This window comes from Panthera onca, chromosome A3, assembly GCF_046562875.1.
Source record: "Panthera onca isolate mPanOnc1 chromosome A3, mPanOnc1 haplotype 2, whole genome shotgun sequence".
Taxonomy (NCBI): Eukaryota; Metazoa; Chordata; class Mammalia; order Carnivora; family Felidae; genus Panthera; species Panthera onca.
Genome location: NC_138341.1, coordinates 117,901,682 through 117,922,166, shown reverse-complemented (window position 1 = coordinate 117,922,166; position 20,485 = coordinate 117,901,682). Strand labels below are relative to the sequence as shown.

Genomic DNA, 20,485 nt, shown 5'->3' with positions numbered 1-20,485 from the left:
GATCCCACAAACCATGAGATCATGACCTGAGCTGAAATCAAGAGCCAGATGCCCAAATGACTAAGCCACCCAGGCGTCCCCGGGTATTATCTTTTGCACCCCTTCTGCATTCAGTGTTGCCCCATATTCCCCTGCCAAAGTCTGTCTTCTATAGAACAGGAAAGAAACCTTTCCAAAATGAAAATGGATCGTGATACTTGCTGCTTAAAATCAACTGCTCTTTAGAGAAAAAGCAAAAATTTTCCTGTGGCTGCCAAGGCACTTAGACTTAGCTCCAGCCTTTCTCTCTGGCTGCACTCCTCTCTCTCCCACTGTCTGCTTAACATGCGGCCTCCAGTCAGTCTCTCAAATGTAACCTGCTCCCTGCCTGCACAGGTCCCTTGCACATGCCATTCCTTCTGCCTGAAGTTCCCTCCCCTGTCCCCGTTAACTCTTCTTCTCCCTTTAGAATTCAGATCAGTCATACCTTCCTTCATTTAATAAACAGTTACTGAGTGCCTACCACATGCCAGCTGCTATTCTAGGAACTGGAGATGTACAACAAATAAAATGGACAAGGACTCCCTGCCCTCAAGGAGCTGTAATTTAGAGGGATACAGAGTGAGATTTAAGTTCAGAGATTTCCTTGGGAAAGCCTTCCCGGAGCAGGTCAAAGTCCCCTATTTATAAATAGTATTTATCTCTTGGGGCACCTGGGTGGCTCAGTCAGTTGAGCGTTCAACTTCAGCTCAGGTCATAATCTCACAGTTCGTGAGTTTGAGCCCCATGTCAGGCTCTGTGCTGACAGCTCGGAGCCTGGAACCTGCTTTGGATTCCGTGTCTGCCTCTCTCTGCCCCTCCACCACTCGCGCGCTGTCTGTCTCTCTTGAAATAAATAGACGTTCAAAAAAATTTTTTTCAATAAAAAATAAAAATAAACACTATATACCTCACCTTTGTAAAACTTACCGTTGTTACAAATATTCATGTATACATTTGCTTATATGACTAATGTCTATCTCCATTATTAGAGTATACATTCCAAGAGGGCAGAAGCTTTCTTTCACTGTTCAACACTGAATCCCCAGTGCCAAGCACATGGCACGAATTCACTAAATATCTGTTAAATGACTAAATGAATCGTGCAGCAGCCACTACAGATGGCAACCCCCCTGTACAAGGTTAGGGCTTATGGCGAGCTTTCTCAGCAGACAGCGTGAGTGAGCTTCTCCCTCTGCTGAACTCCACACACCACGTGGGCCTGGGACTTTCTACATGCTATGCATCCTTTTGTACTCAGCACCTGATCTCACTATCGTGGCACCTGTCCTTCACTAGGTAACGAGCTGTTATCTTTTCTGCACTTAGTATAATGCCTGGCACATAGCAAATGCTCCACAAATAATTACTGCCTGAAGGAATGTCTGTCTGCTATCCCTAGCAACCAGCTGAGTACCTGGCCCTCAACAAGCACTCAGTACTCGGTGAATGGTACAAACATCCTGTCCTTCATATGTACTTGCCACATACCAGACACTGAGCTAAGCATTTTATTCCTTTTTTTTTTTAATGTTTATTTTTGAGAGAGAGAGAGAGAGAGAGAGAGAGAGAGAGAGAGGAAGGGGCAGAGACAGTGAGACAGAGGATCCCAAGCAGAGAGCCTGATGCGGGGCTCAAACTCACGAACCAAGAAATCATGATGTGAGCCGAAGTCAGAACTCAACCAACTAAACCACCCAGGCGCCCCAAGCTAAGCGCTTTATACAAATCATCTCATTTAATCCCCATAACAACCCTATAAGATAGGTACCATTTTCGCCTTTTTACAGACAGGGAAAGTGTGTGATTGTCTGACAACCCGTAAACACTGCCTAATGTTTCCTGATTTTAGTCATTCAAACACTACGTCGCAAGTTTTGCCATAATATATAACCTATTTACTTCATGTTTTCATTATAGTGACTACAAAACAACTCTCATTATTCTTAAATCTTAAAGAAGGCTAAGCAGTAACATCTATAAAACCACCATTCTCATGTGCTTATTATTTTTATTTATTTTTTTAAGTTTATTTATTTATTTTGAGGGAGAGAGAACGAGCAGGGAAAGGACAGAGAGAGGGGGGAACAGAGGATCTGAAGTGGGCTCTGTGCACATAGCAGAGAGCCCGATGCAGGGCTTGAACTCACAAGCCATGAGATCATGACCTGAGCCAAAGTCAGACACTCAACGAATTGAGCCTCCCAGGTGACCCTCATGTGCGTATGGCTTTTAATTATACGTATATAGAACCTGATTATTAAAATGAAATTGTTCACTCTTCCTAACACCTAAAACTAACTCTCATTCCACATTCTGTTGTTCCTACAACTGCCTTCTACTCATGTTCTTATTAAACCCCATTCCTCTCAGTTTTGCTGGGAAAATCTCTTATGACAAAATAACCAAAATCTCCCCTAAGGATCTACCCGTGAAAGCAGCCGGTTCAATGCATCTAGCAGGGCTGAGGGCATTCTCTCTGCTCAGCTGAAAGCAACAACAATGGAGCAGGATGCACATCACCACGTGGAAGTGGCAGTAAGGGACACTGTCCTCAGTGGATTTATTTAGTGCGCACATCTAAGAAGGCAATTTGCTAGCTTGAACCTTCCACACAGCTCCCTTCCATTGCTTACGACGTGCACATCACACAGTCACCGCAGCACCTTCCACAAGCGACTTGAAGCACAAAGTGTGATTAACCCATTTATTTTCTGGTTAACAGGCACATTTGAGAGCTTCCATTTCTAATAAGCTAACGTTTACAATTCATTCAACAACCATGTGTCGAACACCCTCTGTTGATTAGCCATCAAGCAATGGGGATGACAGTCGAGAAAAATGTCAATCGATGTCCATCGCCCACTACTACTACATAATAGAGCTGAGAGCTAATACTTAGTACATACTCCATGCCATCACCATGTTAACTACCCTAACAGACTATGAGTGGTGAGTGGACTATTACTACCTCCATCTCACAGAGGAGAAAACAGATTCTGAAAGGTTTGGTAAGCTGCACAGTTAACTCAGCTATGTAGTTCTGAAGTCAAGAACTTGAAGCCAAGCAGTCTGACTTTAGAGTCTGTGTCATAAACACAAAGCCACAGCTGGCCCAGTTATGCAATTACCCCATATCACACTGCACTGCAGCCATCCAGATGGCTTCAGTCTGCATCTTCAGCCCTGACCAACGTCCCCTCAAACTCTGGACATCATCAGAGAACACCTTTAGGAGTATGTGCTCAACCTAAATCCATGTGGAGCCCCAAATCATGAGACAGATAAAAAGGCACTGCTCTAGCTAACACGAAAGTGGCTCATTCTTCCATGATCTCCCTGGACTGAATCCTACAGTTCCATACAAGCTTGAAAATGACCAGCAGAAACTGCTCTTCCTGCATTCAAATCCACCAAAATTTAATATTAACCTAATATTCCAATTTTGTCTCCTATATCTCACAATATAAAACCTCTATAGGGCAAGACTGCTTCACTCTGTGTCTCCCAATCTGCTCTGTCTCGTCCCCAGGCCCTCTACAGACTGCAGCCCTCTGGACATTGCAGTCTCTGTGCCAGGCATTGTCTGAACTCCCCTGAACAAATTATAAATAGAAGCAAAACTTTTAAAATATTGACGATGATGATAATAATAATAATAACTACCACCTGAAGGGCCTTTTGTAGGCCAGACACTTACTAGGCTTAATAGGATTTCACTTTATCTTTATAATGATCCAGTGAGGAAGGGATCATAACTCCCATTTTACAGAGAGGTGGAGCCAGAATCAAAAACTTGGGCTAACCAGCACCGATGCCTACACTCGTTCTTTTGAGCAAAACTAATTTTACTAGGAAGTACACTCACCTTGAGGGTTTATAACAGTATGATCACAAGGAAAAATCGCTTCCTTAATACAGTCATATGTTAAGGAAGGAAATACTGGGCAGGAAACAAGAGCTAGCTGTCAGGAAGAAACCTGAATGAGTGTGGACCTCATACAGCAGGATTAACAAACTTTCTGTTTGTAAAGGACCAGAGAATAAATATTTTAGGCTTTTCAGGCCAGACGGTCTCTTTAGTAACTACTCAACTCTACTGCTAAAGTGCAAAAGCCGCTACAAGAGTGGGCATGGCTACGTTTCAATAAAGCTTTATTTACAAAAGCAGGCTTCAAGCTGGATTTGACTCTGGGGGCCATAGTCTGTCAACACTTCTGCCATACAGTATTCAGATGATGGCTGGCAGACATCGGGCAAATTACCTAACGTTTCTGAGCTTCCATTTCCTCCTCTATTACAGGCTACTATTTTTGACCACAATTAACTCAAGCTAATATATCCAATGTACCCAGCACACAGGAGGCATTCAATAAATCAACAGCAGTTACTGATTTTAGTGTGGGGCAGGAAATGTAAAAGTAAGCCTAAGACATCACAAACTCTCCTACTAGATCACATAAAAACAAGCAAAAAATGCACATAGAACGGCATTTTGGCCTACTGGCTAAAAGGCGACATTTTGGGCATCAGAAAGAATAACAACTGTTATTGTAGGTCAACTATACTTCAAAAAAGAAAAAAGAAAAAAGAAAAAAAAGAATAACAACTGCCATGGATTGCAAAACATTAACCGGGACTACCAGTTCTGGCCATGGCAGAATTAAAGGCATTGAAGTTACCTCCTGCCGTCAATAACGATAAAACTAAAAAAATATACGAAGTTGAGACACTGGACAACAGACAGTACAAGGCTGTGATGCTTAAAAGAAAGTAAATAGTATGAAAACGATAGCACAAATGACAGGATTTTAAATAGAAATGTCTCGTTATATGGTTCTTTTGTTATTCGTGACATAGCAAAATAGTAATCCAAAGTATACTGATGAAGTTCAAACGCACATTACAATCTCTAGAGCAAATACTAAAATAATAAGTAGAGCTAAAAAGCCAACAGAAGAGATAAAATGGAATAATCAAAAATTAATTCAATCCAGGGCACCTGGGTGGCTCAGTCGGTAAAGCATCCAACTCTTCGTTTTGGCTCAGGTCATGATTTTACGGTTCGTGCATTCGAGCCCTGCATCGGACTCCATGTTGACGGTGCAGAGACTGCTTAGGATTCTCTTTCTCTCCCTCTCTCTGCCCTTCCCATGCTCTCTCTCTTTCAAAATAAATAAATAAACTTAAATTATAAAAAATTATTCAATCTAAGACAGGAAGGAAGGAGGAAAAAAACAGCTAATCAAAAAACAAGATGGTAGGCTTAAACTAAACAATATAGTTACACTACATATAAATAGACTAAACTCCCAATTAAAAGATATTGTCAGATGAGATTTTACAAAACCAAGTCCCTACTAGATACTGTTTACAGAGAGAGGGTAATCTGACAACACCTGAATCCACGGATCCAACTTTATCATAACTAAAACAACCAGATATTACACACCCATTGATAGGAAGTACACATAGGAAGTACCTATGAAATGTTTTTGCCAAGAAAATTGACCTGAATACAAGTAAGCCTCAAGAGCTAACCATCAGTTTACAGGAATACAAGAGATAAGGAGGTATGTTCAAAAACTGTATGAAGATGCTATCAACCAAAGGCCGAATGTGGAAACTTCTCCAGGATGAGTTGATCTGGCTTGTTCTACAAGTAAAAGGTACTGGGGGAGGGGAAAATGGAAACGGTTATTAGATGAAAAAGGCCTTTAAAAGCAAAGTTTTCTCCAACTGGTAGCAGAAGAGGTCAGAGAGATTTGAAGAGTAAGACCTCAACATGACATTACTGACTTAAATGGGGAGGGGACAACATGAGAAGTAATGTGGGTCGCCTTGAGGAACAGAGAGCAGCCCTTGGCTGACAGCCCACAAGAAAATGGGGATCTTAGACTTAAGACTGCACAGAACTGCATGCATTCTGTCAATCACCTGAAGAAAACTGAAGCACATTCTTCCCCAGAGCCTCCAGATAAGAGCCCAGCCTTGGCCAACACCTTTACTTTGACCTTCTGTGACACTAAGTAGAGAGCACATACAAACCTGCCTGGACTTCTCACTACAGAATTATCAGCTAATAGATGAATACTGTTTTAAATAACTAAATTTATAGTCATTTGTTATACAGCCACAGAAAACTAATAACACAGGGCTTATATGAGAAACCTGGCCTTAACCCCTTTACCCTAGCTATCCATGCTACGGTAATAAATAAAATGTACATTCACTTAAGACTGTTCCTAAAACCAGGTAAAGTTTTAGTCATGATGCATTTTCCTCATCAAAGGTCCAAAAAAAACAAAAAATCAAAACAGCCTGATACAGTGTCAGTGTTTAATAAATATGAATGCTCTCATCTTGAATTCCTTTATTATTTATGAGTCACACGTACAGGGCACTTAAGAAGTCCATGTGGTATTTGTACAGTCTCACTCAGAACTATAGCAACAGTTTCTAGAGGTAAAATGTCAAGTTTAAAGTAAAATGTCAAGTTTCTAAGACTCACTCTTCTTTATATTCTACTATAACACCTGGCATGGTCCTAAACATACATTAGGCATTAAGAAAAAAAAAAAAAAAGATCTGGCAGGTGGAAATAAGTATTTTTTACATTGGATTTGCCTTGGTCTTCCTCAAATGAGCAAGCGTTAGTTCTGAAGTACACAAAAGGAACACAGTCAAGGGATGAGGCCGAGACCAAAGTAGCCTTACCTTTACATCTGGCAGCTGGGCACCAAGGCTGCTGAGTCCCACGATGGAGTAGAAAGCAGTTTCCAAACTTGTGAAGGGGCGGTCCAGTGAGGCTTTCAGTCTCTCCACATCTGCCTTGGTGAGGTAGTGAGTGGGCGTCAGAGCCTGGGTGCTGGCTATGATTGTCAGAGCCAACAGGAAGACAGTGCTTGAACCTTGGGGGGAAAGGACTATTAAATACACTCCACAAACGATTCCAAAGTTCTATGTACAGTTCCAATGATGGCGTACACCAAGGTCTGGGAACCAAATCATAAGAGGAAGTGGGAGGGGACTGGGAGGTTTGAACTGGAAAGAAGTCCTAGGGAAGTGGTGGGTACTGTCTCCTTCATCCATCTGAAGGGCAGTCCTCCTGGCAGCCTCTGTGAGCTGAAGCACAGAACCCATCATGCCACTCCATTTCAAGCACGTTTGTAACTCCTATGCCGCTAGGACAGGCCCAATCCTGACCCCTCACCACGGCCTTGCCTGCCTCTCACAGGATCTCTTCCCTCACTCTTCCATCTGTGGCTCTCTGGCTCCCTCTGTTCTTCTAATGAGTCATGTTCTTCCCTACCCAGCACTTTTTCATGCTTTCCCTTACTTCAACTTTGCTTAATGTTTACTCTCAGATTTCAGTTCAAGTATCTCTTCCTTAAAAAGCCTCCCAACAGCCCTCAGTACTTGGGTTAGGTCCCCCGTACTATAGTGACTTATACAGTCACACTACAAAGTACTATAAAGAATGTGACCTCTGAGGCCAGGTTTAAATTCTAGCTCTGCCACTTATTAGCAGTGTGGCTGTGGCAGTTACAAGGTGGCCAACCCTTGCCTTAGTTTCCTCAAGTGTAAAGTGGGGAGTAACAGTACCTACCTTAGGGGTGTAATGAGGATTACCTGAGTTAACATAGAAAGATCTTAGAGTAGTGACTGTTACAGCAAGAACTACATAAATGTTAGCTACCTCTATTAGCACCGCTATTGTTTGCCAGATCAATGCGTAGCAACCGGTACTTCTTCCATGTTGTCTTTTTCACAACCATAAGTAATAGTGTAATGTCTGATTCCTCTGCTAAACTGTAAGCTCCAGGATACAGTTTCTCCGATACATCCCCGTATTTCCAAGTATTACACATCACTTGGCATAGTACTAGATTCGTATTTGCTAAATACACGGAAAGAAAAGTTAATCCTTGTCTATTATGCTCCAGGAGACAGGAAGCAGTTAGGAATGGTACATTCTATGGGCTGTTTCCTGAATTGTCTGCCACCCGATTGTACAATATCCATCCTTCACCACCACCACCTTATCCATACTTTTCATGGTTTCAGTTACCCATGTTCAAACACGGTCCAGGACTGTCAGGTCAACAGTAGCCTAACGTTACATCACAATGCCTGTGTCATTCACCTCACTTCATCTCATCACGCAGGCATTTTATCATGTAGTTATCTATATCAAGAAGGGTGAGTACAGGACAAGATATTTTGAAAGAGAGGGAAGACCACATTCACATAGCCTTTAGTACAGTGTATTGTTGTAACTGTTCTTTTACTATTAGTTATTGTTGTTAATCTCGCACTGTGCCTGATCTATAAATTAAACTTTACCATAGGTATGCATGTATAGAAAAAAACACATATGTATAGGGTTCAGTTTTAGGCATCCACTGGGGTTCCTGGAAAGTATGCCCTGCAGATACGGGAGCACTACTATAATCATGAGGCTAATAGAAATGGTCCTAAACCTCTGCCTATAGTGTCAAATTTACTTTGAACTATAATCCCTTAAGAAAGGCATTATCAGGGAGAGCCTGGCTGGCTCAACTGGTAGAGCACGTGACACTTGATCTCGAGGTTGTTGAGTTCAATGCCCACATTGGGCATACAGATTACTTTTTTTAAAAAGCGTGATTATATCTATTTTACAAATAAGAAAATTCAGAGTGAGAGTAGCCTGCAGCCGATCTTGCACTCAAACTCAAATCTAACTAAAGAGGTTAGATGATTATTTTTTGGAGTATATTATAGAAATGATGCCTACATTAGTGCTACTCAGAATCGTTCTTCTATGAATGCTAGTTCTATTTAAATCCTTGTGTATGTGTTAAATAATCTAAAAAATGTGAAAGTTCTTTTTAAAGCACTAGAAAGAGAGGTGCCTGGGAGACTTAGTCATATGAGCATCCGACTCAATGTTGGCTGAGGCCATGACCTCATGTTTTGTGAGATAAAGCCCCACATGGAGCCCTACATTTTGGGATTCTTTCCTTCTCTCTCTGCCCCTCCCCTGCTCACGTTTCCTCTTTCTCCCTCTCAAAATAAAAAAAAAGACAGTTTAAGAAAACATTAGAAGGGGTGCCTGGCTGGCTCAGTCAGTTAAGCGTCCGACTTTGGATCAGATCATGATCTCGCCATTAGTGGCTTCGAGCCCCGTGTTGGGTTCTGTGCTGACAGCTCAGAGCCTGGAGCCTGCTTGGGATTGTGTCTCCCTCTCTCTCTGCCTTCCCCTGTTCACTCTCTGTCTCTCTCTCTCTCAAAAATAAACATTAAAAAAAAAATGTTTTTAAAAACACTAGAAAGAAATCTATAATGCATTCATTAATAAAATATTTATTGGATGCCTACCAATTAAAGCAGGAAACAGAAAAAACAAAACAAGACCTCACGGAGTCTACATTCTAGGGTGAAAAGAAGGATATCACACAACACAACTAAGAAACATTACTTATCACGTTAGGTGACAATCATTATGGAGAATAAAAAAGCACAGAAGAGATAACTGAGAAGAACTACAATTTTTAATATGAGAGTCTATGAAGGTCTAACTAAGAAATAAAACTACTGTGTATAGACCTGAAGGAAAAGAAGGAGCAAGTCACAAAGACATTTTTGGGGAAACTATCCCAAGAAGAAAAGCAAGTGCAAAGACCCTGAATCAGCAGTATATATTCTCGGATATTAGCAAAGAGGAAAGTATAGCTAGAGTGGCATAAGCAAAAGATGAAAAGTATGGAAGCGGTGATAAAGGCAGCAGAGGTTAAATCTGAAGGGCCTTTAACATCTTTGTAGGGCCTCTGGCTTTTAATGAGTGAGATGGGAGCCACTAGAGAGTTTTGAGGAGTGATTTGATTTACATTTTAACGGGATCATTGACACAATTGTCAGGATTTAATGGGATCTTGACACAATTGCCAAGAATAAACAAAACTGTGTTGAGACTATGCAGGAGAAAGGACCTAAAAAGGATCACCAGTTAGTAATAACCCAAGTAAAAAGATAATGGTGGTCACAGCCAGGGTGACAGTACAGGTGAGAAGCAGTCAGAGTCTGGCTAGAATTCAAGGTCAAAGCCAGAACTTTTAAAGGATAGAAAAATGCAAGAAAAATCTGAATCTCCAGTGCTTTGTATACATGCATGTACTTAATATATTAAGATCCAGTAAATGACTATGAAAACATGTGTGGGATATGCCCATACTATATGCTAAGTACTTGGCATGCACTGAGTCATTAAATCTTCACAACATGCAAATGAGTGTGGTTTACAGACCAAGAAATTGAGACTCAGAAGGAGTTACCTGCCCTAAAAAACAAATGAGAATCAAACTGCAGGCATTTTGAATCCAAAGTTTGTTTTTAACCACTCTATCACCCTCAACTTTTCAAACACTGGAACAATGACCCAGTATCTTATTCACTGTTATCGTGGGCAAGTTACTTCTCTTCTTTGAAATTCTGCCTTCCTATCTGTCAAATGTAAATAATAGTACACATGCCCCACGCCGCCGCGGTGAGACTACATGAGGATTCCATTCCGCACAGTGCTCACTCAATAACTAGCAATGCAGTTAACTTTATTGATGCTTGCTTAGTGCCATATACTATTTTAAACTACGCAAGGGAATCAGCTTATTTTGATACAGCAATTTATGCAGCGGATAATGTGACTGATCTAGTTTACAGATCAGAAACTGAGGTGCGGAGAGGTTAAGGAACTTGCGCTGGAACACAAAACGAACACTTGGCAGGCTACAAGCATGCACCAGGAGAATCTAACTTCAGAATGTATACCCTAAGTTCTCAGGTGAGTGATTTCCTTCCTCCTTTTTACTAAAAAGGAAACCACGGTCCAAAGAAGAACGATTTGGCCGAAAGCTTCCACTCAGGCACCCCCCGCCGGCCCGGGAGCCGCCGCGAGTCAAATGAATGAGTGAAGCCAGACCTAGGGTTAACCGCGGCCCCCGGTTGGGCCTCGGGGGCACCCGTAGCTCCACGCCGCACTCGCACCCACCCCACCTCCGCTTGCCTGCAGTCCCACCAGCTAGACAGCCCTCCGTCACACACTCGACCCCAAAAAGAGCCCAAGCACATGCCCCTTCCCCACAGGGGAAGAGGCTCCCGCCTGGCCGGCTCCCGAGTGGCGAGCACTAGCCTCCCGCGGGATACGGCCCACTCGCCCAGGCGTTCCGGCCGCGGGGCCCCGTTGCCGAGCCATGCACAACGCCTCACCCGGCGACGCCATTTCTCCGAGCAGGTCCCACCAGGGCCCGAGCCGCAGGCTGACTTCCGCTCGGGAAAGTGGCGCCAAGAGCGCGCCGGAGGGGACGCCAGGGACTCGCGGCGGTCTGCGCGTGCTGGGATGGGATCTAGACACAGGTCAGTCCCTGCCGTCCCGCTGGGTCGGGCCAGTCCCAGCAGCTGGGGCCTGAATTCCAGTCCCCACGCGCAAAGGGCGCCGCGGTCCTTCTGTATAGGCCCGCCTCCCCCCCGCAACCTGGCCCATTTGGAACCGGCCGCCTCGCAACGGTCTTGATCCGGGCGCTACCGGTACGCGGTTGGATGAGGCTGTGGGGAGGGCCCGAAACGGGGCCTCCTCTGATTGGCCAATCGCGTTGATTGGCCGATCGCGCCGTCACTCAGTCTTCTCTCTGCAGCCCGGCCAATTTTAAAGGAATGGGTAGGGTCCCTTGAGGAGGGGCAGGTAATATTCGAGGGCTTAGGTTTTCTTTTTCTTTTCCTTTTAATTTTTTTTTTTCCTTTAAGGAATTATGGCAGTTTCCTCCAAAGACTGTTTCTCTCGTTAGTAACTGACCTATAGGTGACGTTTAGTACCCCTCAAAATAACTCTGAGCATATTAGCCCAATTTTACAGAAGTAACAGGGTCAAAAATAGAAGTGACTCCTGAGACAAAAGCAGCTTGTTTGTTTTAAGATAAGAAGAATCCCGTAATAATAATAAAAAAAATGAAAGTGTCTTATCTAAGAACTCAATAATAACTAATTGTAATAATTGAGCGTTTACAGGATAGCCCGAGTGTAGTGAGCATTCTCCGTACTTTATTTACTCCTTATCACCATTCTGTGAGGTTTGTACTGTTATTCCCATTTTCTAGAGAAAGGAACTAAAGATTTGAACCCAGACATTCTGACTCCATAATCTGTGCTTTTAACTGTTAAGAACATCTAAAAGCTGCACAATATGGTAAATATTAGTGTCCCCAATGTCATTACCCCAAATAGGGAAGAGTGAGGTCTTTCTGTCTGCTACTGTGCTATTAAATAAAATAGATACTTACATACTAGTTATACGTGAATATCTGAATTTGACTTTAAATTAATTAAAATTAAAAGTTACTTAGTTGTGCTAGTCACATTTCAAGTGCTCAGTAGCCACATGTGGCCACTGGATATCATTTTGGACAGCACAGAATTATAGAAATTTCCAATATCACAGAAATTTCTAATGGATGGTGCTGATAGAGAATATATATATATATATATATATATATATATATATATATATATAACTCTTACTGGAGCACCTGAGTGGCTCAGTCGGTAAGCCTCTGACTTTTGATTTATATTCAGGTCTTGATCTCGTGGTTGGTGAGATCGAGCCCTGTGTGGGGCTCTAAGCTAACAGTGCAGAGCTTGCTTGGAATTCTTTCTCTCCTTCTCTCTCTGTCCCTCCCCTGCTCAGGCTTTCTCCCTCTCTCTCAAAATAAATAAATAAATACTAAAAAAATCTTCCAACTCAATAATAAGACAACCAGTGTTGTGCTGGAACCATCTCATACTGACTTGCGAGACTCACTTATTAAATTTAGCAAGAAATGGGGCGCCTGGGTGGCTCAGTCGGTTGAGCGTCCGACTTCAGCTCAGGTCACGATCTCACGGTTCATGAGTTCGAGCCCCGCGTCAGGCTCTGGGCTGATGGCTCAGAGCCTGGAGCCTGCTTCCGATTCTGTGTCTCCCTCTCTCTCTGCCCCTCCCCCATTCATGCTCTGTCTCTCTCTGTCTCAAAAATAAATAAACATTAAAAAAAATTTTTTTAATTTAGCAAGAAGTGTTCAAATTGGTTGTTAAATACAGCTACTTAGAAAAATTAAATTATACAAACTTAACAATGAAATAAAGTCTATTGAAAACCGAACTCATCATTTCGTTATTATTTTACTACATTTTACCATTGTGTATGCTTTTATGGTTGTTTATATCTATTGCAATCATGGTAAAGGCACATTTGCTTTACCAGATAATGCCAAATTATTTCCAAAATGGTTGTACCAATATACACTACCAACTCTGATTTATAGGAGTTCTGTGCTCCACATCTTTTTTTTTTTTTTAATGTTTATTCATTTTGAGAGAGAGAGCAAGAAAGAGAGGGAGAGAATCCCAAGCAGGTTCTGTGCAATCAGCAGAGCCCGACGTGGGGCTTGATCTCACAAACCATGAGATCATGACCTGAACTAAAGTCAAGATCTGGACACTTAGCCAACTGAGCCACTCAGGTGCCCCCCCCCCCCGCCCCGTTCCACATCTTTGTCAACATCTTATATTCATGCCAATGTAAAAAAAAAAATTCAGGCAACATAAAAGTTTAAATACCATAAGTTTTCCTACACGTATCCCAACATTTATGTGTGTGTGTGTGTGTGTCTGTCCATATGTACACACACAGTTTACACACATTGCTCGACAACTTGCCTTTTCATTCATTACTATATGCTAAACATTGAGAAAATAGAGATCTATTCAGTCACTCAGTTTTTATTGAACATTATCTTGTGCCTGGCAGTATTCTAGTCTCTTAGAATACATTCGTGAACAAAGCAGCCAAAGATCCTTGGCTTCATGGAACTTACATTTTTTGCAGGAGGAGATGATAAACAATATCATAAGTAAGTGAATGATACATTAAAAGGTATTGCATGCTATAGAAACAAAAAGTAGGAAAGGGTAAGGGAGATAGGGAAGGGGAAATTGTTCTACCTCAGTTTCTTTTAACAGCAGCATGGTATTTCTTACCTATCCATTCATGCCCCATGAGGCTGACAATGTGCTAGGTGCTGGGAATACAGCCATGACTGTGTAGAGAAGGTTTCTTTCCTCATGGAGCTTACAGTCTGATGGGAGACAGTCAACAAACAAACACAAATGAACTTGATAGTTGTAGGTAATGGTTAAATACTATGAAAAAAAAATTAGAAAACAGCTGTGGGACTGCGTGGGGAGAGGCTACTTCACTTAGACTGGTGACCAGTAAATGCTTCTCTGAGAAGGTGACATTTAAGCTTTCACCTGAGTGATGACATGGAAGCAGTCCTAAAATACTAACCTTTCTAATCCCCTCTTCATTCCTAGGATCTGTAGTCGAGAAGAAATAGTGATCCCCTGTGCTTCTGACAATGATTCAGGAAGTGTGGATTTGCAGCTGAGCAATTTAGAGGATGTTAAAAAAGATGCAAGTAGCCTTGAACTTACAGGTGAAAGGAGGAAAGGATATTTATTTATTTATTTATTTATTTATTTATTTATGTATTTTATTTTATTTTATTTTTGGCAGGGACTTTTCAAGTCACATTGCTGGATAAGAGCCCTCAACTAGACTTTGACAATGAATTTGGTCCCTGCATTTAAGAGCTTGGAATATGGTTGGCAAAATGAGATAAAATATATTTGTGTAGACATATAGGAAACTGTGACAGGCAATCCTGCAGACTTGCACAGAGTCTAGGTGCTGGAAGGATTCTGATAAGAGAAAGATGGTTGTAGGTGGAAACTTGATGGGGCTACAGAATATCTATCTTTTATTCTACAAACATTCATTGAGTACCAGTGGCTGAGTATACAGTAATGAACGAGATTGACATGTTCCCTGTCCTCAAAGAATTTGCTGGAAAGGACCAAAAAAAGTAAACATATCAAATAAAGTATGAGCTGTAGTTCATACTCTAGAAGAATTATACAAAGGGCTGAGACAAAAAGTAAGGGAGATGGGAACCGATTTTAAGCCATGGTCGTCAGAGAACACCTATCTGATATGGTGTGGTTCAAACCTGAAGGAGTCCTCCAGGATATGAAAGAACAACCCATGCAAGAAGTAGAGGAAGGAGCATTCCAGGTGGATATAATAGCATGTGCATGAGACAGGAAAGACTATTTAGGAACTACATTTACTCATTTCTACACTCAATCAACAAATATTTATTGAAGCCCTACTATGCTATAAACGCTGATCCAGCTGCTGGAGATCTACTAGTGAACAGAACAAACTTATAAATAAATGACTGGAACTCAGTTTAATATGGATGATTGGGAGTGGGGATAGGGAACAAATAGAAAGAGGTTTTTTAGCAGCTAGGAGGATACTTAGTCAAAACGGGCAAAGAGAGGATTTAAGAAAGGCATCCTGGCACAGAGCCCTGAAAGATGAGTGGGTGCTAGCTAGGCAAACAGGGTAGGAAGTAGGGAAGGTGGGGAAGAAGGAGAAACATGCAGAGAGAAGGAAAGCCCATGCAAAGATGAGAGGTGAATGAGAACAGGGCTTCTAGTGCATGAGAAGAATGTGACAGTGAGCTGCAGGAATCTGCAGGAGAAGCTATAATTCAGGAGACCAAAAAGTGTACAGAAGAAGGGTGGTAGAAACCCTCAGATGATGGGTTACATAAAGGGGGAAATAGTAAGACTGTTTCCCTGACAAGAATAAGAGATTTGTTTTAGGAAAATAGAGGAGGTAAGGATGCAAAGCAATACGAAGAGGGGAAGGATGCCACCATAATTGTCACTCAGCAAAGGAATAATATTTACCAACACTTCCTTGGTGCTAGCTCTGTATCAACCAAATGAGGTAGGCTCTATTATCATCCCCATTTTGGAAATGAAGAAATATGTCCAGAGAAAGTAAGATCGTACAAGGTCAGAATGCTAGAAAGAGGCAGAGCAAGGATCCAAGCCTAGGCAGACCTACTCCATAGCCTGTGCTCTTAATCAAAGTATATCCCAGGTCTGGAAGGAGAGACTTCAGACATTTACTGCAACCTGGTCCAGTAGGGAGAGATCAACAAGGGGCTGCTACTATATTTTAAGCTCTTGTCACTACAGAGTCATAGACTTTTTTTTTTTTAATGTTTATATTTGAGAGAGAGAGACAGAGCATGAGCAGGGGAGGGGCAGAGAGAGAAGAGAGGGAGACACAGAATCCAAAGTAGGCTCGAGGCTCTGAGCTGCCAGCACAGAGCCCAATGCAGGGCTCAAACTCACAGACTGCGAGATCATGACCTGAGCCGAAGTCAGATGCTTAGCCGACTGAGCCACCCAGGCACCCCAGAGTCATAGACTTTTTAATAATATCTACTATTTAAATGCTTATTGGAGGCCACATACTGAGATAAGTCTTTTGTATTTATTACCTCACTTAATCCTCATAATAACCCTGTCTTACAGGTGAGGAAACTAAGGTTCCAAGAGGCAAACTAACTTGATAAAGATTATACAACTAATAAGTAGTAGAGCCAGGATTCAAATTAGTCTCAAACTGAGATATAAAGTCCGTGCTCTTAACCACTCTGTCATAGCTCACACTTAAAGGTTTTTGTAGCTTAGGAGGCCCTTAAAGAATGTTGAATTTGTAATTGAGAAAATTGAGACTCAGCAGAAGGGACTTAGTCAAGGTTGCAGAGCAGATAGTAAAGGTGAGACCAGGACATGCCTAACCTGATGTCCAGTGGCTCTCCCCACTAGACTGTATAACTTTACGTAGTATGGAGGCATCACCTGCTGTGTTCGTTTTGGTATTAGACTCGGACATCTCTGACATCGCTGGACTCCCTCAGGAATCGCTCACAGATAGCTTCAGACGCCTGACCCAACAAGGCCCCCTCAGTGAGCCCATTGTTGAGAGGCTGATCCAGTCTATCCAGGAGTTTTTTAATGGTGACCTACAGGTATGCGCAAGCAGTCTTACCTAGTTATCCAACTTATTCCTCCATTTTAACAAATATTTTAAACATTTGTTAACATGCAAATATAACTGATGTTCTAGACTATAAAACTTATTTATGATTATATTTTGATAATATACGTATATACATTTATAAATTGTATTTATACTTATGTTTATAAAAACTATAAAATTCCTATTAAAGGAAGAAAATAAAAATAAAAGTCTTTACAAATCCCACTCTCCTAAGATAACTAATGTTAACATTTTAGTGTATTTATTTTCAGTCTTTTTCTTCAACACATATAAATGCATGTAATTAGGCGTGCCTGGGTGGCTCAGTTGGTTAAGCATCCAGCATTGGCTCGGGACATGATCTTGCGGTTCATGGGTTCAAGCCCCGTGTCAGGCTCTGTGCTGACAGCTCAGAGCCTGGAGCCTGCTTCAGATTCTGTGTCTCCCCCTCTCTCTGCCCCTCCCTTGCTCGTGCTCTGTCTCTTTCTCTCTCCCGCAAAAATGAATAAAACATAAAAAAAAATAAAATAAAAAATTATTTTTAAAATGCATGTAATTATAGAAAAATAAACATCAGAGATGGTGGGAGGAAAAAAGTTTTCTAGGTCAATAGCTATAGATCTATATTTTCCTACTTAGCACAGTATTCTGTTGTCCAGGCAAAACATTCTATTCATTAGTTTATTCTGTGAGAGCACATAACAGAAGAATTTATCTTAACCTTGGGCATTTCTTTTTTTTTAATTTTTTTTTCTAACATTTATTTATTTTTGAGACAGAGAGAGAGAGAACATGAACAGGGGAGGGTCAGAGGAAGAGGGAGACACAGAATCTGAAACAGGCTCCAGGCTCCGAGCTGTCAGCACAGAGCCTGATGCGGGGCTCGAACCCACAGACCGCGAGATTATGACCTGAGCCAAAGTCAGATGCTTAACCGACTGAGCCACCCAGGCGCCCCAACCTTGGGCATTTCTGAGGAAGGACACCTTGAGCTCAGATCTGAGGAATGACTAGGAGAAACTAGGAGAAGTTAGAATTGGAGAAAGTATTCCAGAAATAGGACATGGTATGTTTAACAACCTTGAGGCAGAAAGGAGAAGAGCATGTTTTATGAACTGAGAGAAGCCTGGTATGTTTAAGTGACAGTATCGAAAGTGTGTGTCATTTGTCAACAGACACTTAGGTTGTTTCCATATCATGGCTGTTGTGAATAAGGCTGCGGTCGACCTGGGAGTGCAGAAGTCTCTTTGAGATCCAGATTTCATTTTCTTTGAATATATATATGCAGATGTTTGGGTTTGTAAAAATTATTCAAGCTTTACATTTCCTTTATGTATAATGCTAATTAAAAATTTTTTAGGGGCGCCTGGGTGGCTCAGTTGGTTAAGTGTCCGACTTCGGCTCAGGTTATGATCTCACAGTTTGTGGGTTCAAGCCCCACGTCAGGCTCTGTGCTGACCGCTCAGAGCCTGGAGCCTGCTTTGGATGCTGTGTCTCCCTCTCTGTCTCTGCCCGGATGCTGTGTCTCCCTCTCTCTCTCTGCCCCTCCTCTGCTCACACTCCATCTCTCTCTCTCTCTCTCTCAAAAATAAATAACATTAAAAAAAAATTTTTTTAAACACTTAAAGCCAGAATGTTGGTCTTCACTTTTTTTTTTTTAACGTTTATTTATTTTTGAGAGAGAAAGAGAGAGGGAGGGAGACAAAGCAGGCTGCAGGCTCTGAGCTGTCGGCACAGAGCCTGATGCAGGGCTTGAACTCACAAACAGTAAGATCATGACCTGAGCTAAAGTCGGACACTAAACCGACAGAGCCACTCAGGCACCCCTGTTGGTCTTCACTTTTGACTTAAACTGTTCTTTACACTTCATGGCAGCAGAGCTTTATATAAAGCATTTCTTTGTAATTAATATAGGGATTGCATTGCTGCAGTGAATTGAAAAAAAAAAGAAAATCCATTCCCTGCCTTGATCTGAACCCACAACCAGGCAGGAAAATAGATGAATAAGAAGATAGTTTTGTCAGAGTATCACAAATACCATGATAGCATGGTATGAATTTGAAGAGGTTAGCTGGGGTCACACTGGGAGAGCCTTGACCTCCATGGGTTCTACTGAAAGATACTTGATAGGGAGTTACCTGATCAAATTTGCACTTAATAAAGATGAATCTGGTGATGGCTAGGGAAATAGATTGGAGGGGAGCAAACTGGAGCAGGGAAACTCAATGTTGGATTGTTGTACTAATCTAGATGAGAAAGAATTAGGCCATGAAGTGAGCTTCTGGCTGTATGTATTGCTACTCGCTGTCCAGCGAGCTTATACCAGTTTATACTATCTCTAGCCCAGTAGAGAAAGATTAGAAGAAATTCTCTCAAGATTGTGAAATTATTGGTATCTTTTACTATCTTCTTTATACTTTATTTTTCAAGGTTTCTGTGATAGATACTACTTTTATAATCAGGAAAAGAATAATACAAAAGATTTTTATTCTTCAAATAATGACTTGTTTTTTAAAAATATTTACTTCTTTTGAGAGAGATAGAGAGCATGCATGCATGTGGAAGCAGGGGGTCAGGGGGTATGGAGGGTCAGAGAGAGAGAATCCCAAGCAGCCTCCTCACTGTCAGCACAGAGCCCCATTTAGGGTCTGTCTCATGGACAGTGAGATCATGGCCTGTGCCAATATCAAGAATTGAAGGCTCGGGGCGCCTGGGTGGCTCAGTCCGTTAAGCGTCTGACTTTGGCTCAGGTCATGATCTTACTGCTTGTGAGTTCGAGCCCCACGTCGGGCTCTATACTGACAGCTTACAGCTTGGAGCCTGCAGCCTGCTTCGGATTCTGTCTCCATCTCTCTGCCCCTCTCCAGCTTGTGCTCTGTCTCTCTCTCTCTCTCTCTCAAATATTAAAAAAAAAAAAAAAAAAAGAGTTGAAGGCTCAACCTACTGAGCCACCCAGGCTCCCAAGATCTTGCATTTTAATAGGAACCCTTAAAGTCTCAAAATAATCTTTAATGGCATGAAGAGAGCTAGAAGTGGGGCACCTGAGTGGCTTAGTTGTTTGAGTGTCTGACTCTTAATATAGACTCAGGTCATGATCCTGCGTCATGGGTTTGAGCCCCACATCGGGCTGCACGCTGAGCCTGGAGCCTGCTTAAGATTCTCTCTCTCTCTCAGTCTCTCTCTCTGTCTCTCTCTCTGTCTGTCTCTCTCTCTCTCCCCCTTTCCCTCTCTGCCCCTCTCCCCAGCTCATGGTCTCTCTCTCTCCCTCTCTCTCTCAAATAAAAACTAAAAAAAAGAGCGAGAGCTGGAAGTAACAGCATCAAAGGTCACATTTAGAAAGTTTAATCAGTTAATCAGTATACGGACAGGGTGGGTAGGTGGGGAAGCAAAGACTAAAGGTGGGGAGAGCCATCATGGAGCAGTTAGTAATTTAGCATTTAATCTAGCTGAGAGGGAAAACTAAATCGTAAGCCCAAGCAGGACCAGCAG

General features: G+C 42.0%; 2 protein-coding genes across 7 annotated transcripts in view; one reads left to right on the top strand and one right to left on the bottom strand.

Moving 5' to 3' along the window:
• Positions 1-11,372, bottom strand: part of RPN2 (ribophorin II) — a 60,164-nt gene extending 48,792 nt beyond the window's left edge. For both annotated transcript variants that reach the window (XM_078444087.2, XM_078444088.2), the window contains exons 1-2: positions 11,266-11,372; positions 6,736-6,929 (exon numbers count right to left, since the gene is read on the bottom strand). In XM_078444087.2, the coding sequence (XP_078300213.1) occupies positions 6,736-6,929; positions 11,266-11,278 (207 nt within the window). In that variant the 5' untranslated portion in view covers positions 11,279-11,372. The remainder of the gene's footprint in view (positions 1-6,735; positions 6,930-11,265) is intronic.
• Positions 10,899-20,485, top strand: part of MROH8 (maestro heat like repeat family member 8) — a 59,838-nt gene continuing 50,251 nt past the window's right edge. For all 5 annotated transcript variants that reach the window (XR_013554530.2, XR_013554529.2, XM_078444086.2 and 2 more), the window contains exons 1-3: positions 10,899-11,412; positions 14,404-14,525; positions 16,840-16,985. Coding sequence is in view for 3 of the 5 variants with exons in the window: in XM_078444086.2 (XP_078300212.2) it covers positions 11,126-11,412; positions 14,404-14,525; positions 16,840-16,985 (555 nt within the window). In the remaining 2 variants the exon portion in view is untranslated. The remainder of the gene's footprint in view (positions 11,413-14,403; positions 14,526-16,839; positions 16,986-20,485) is intronic.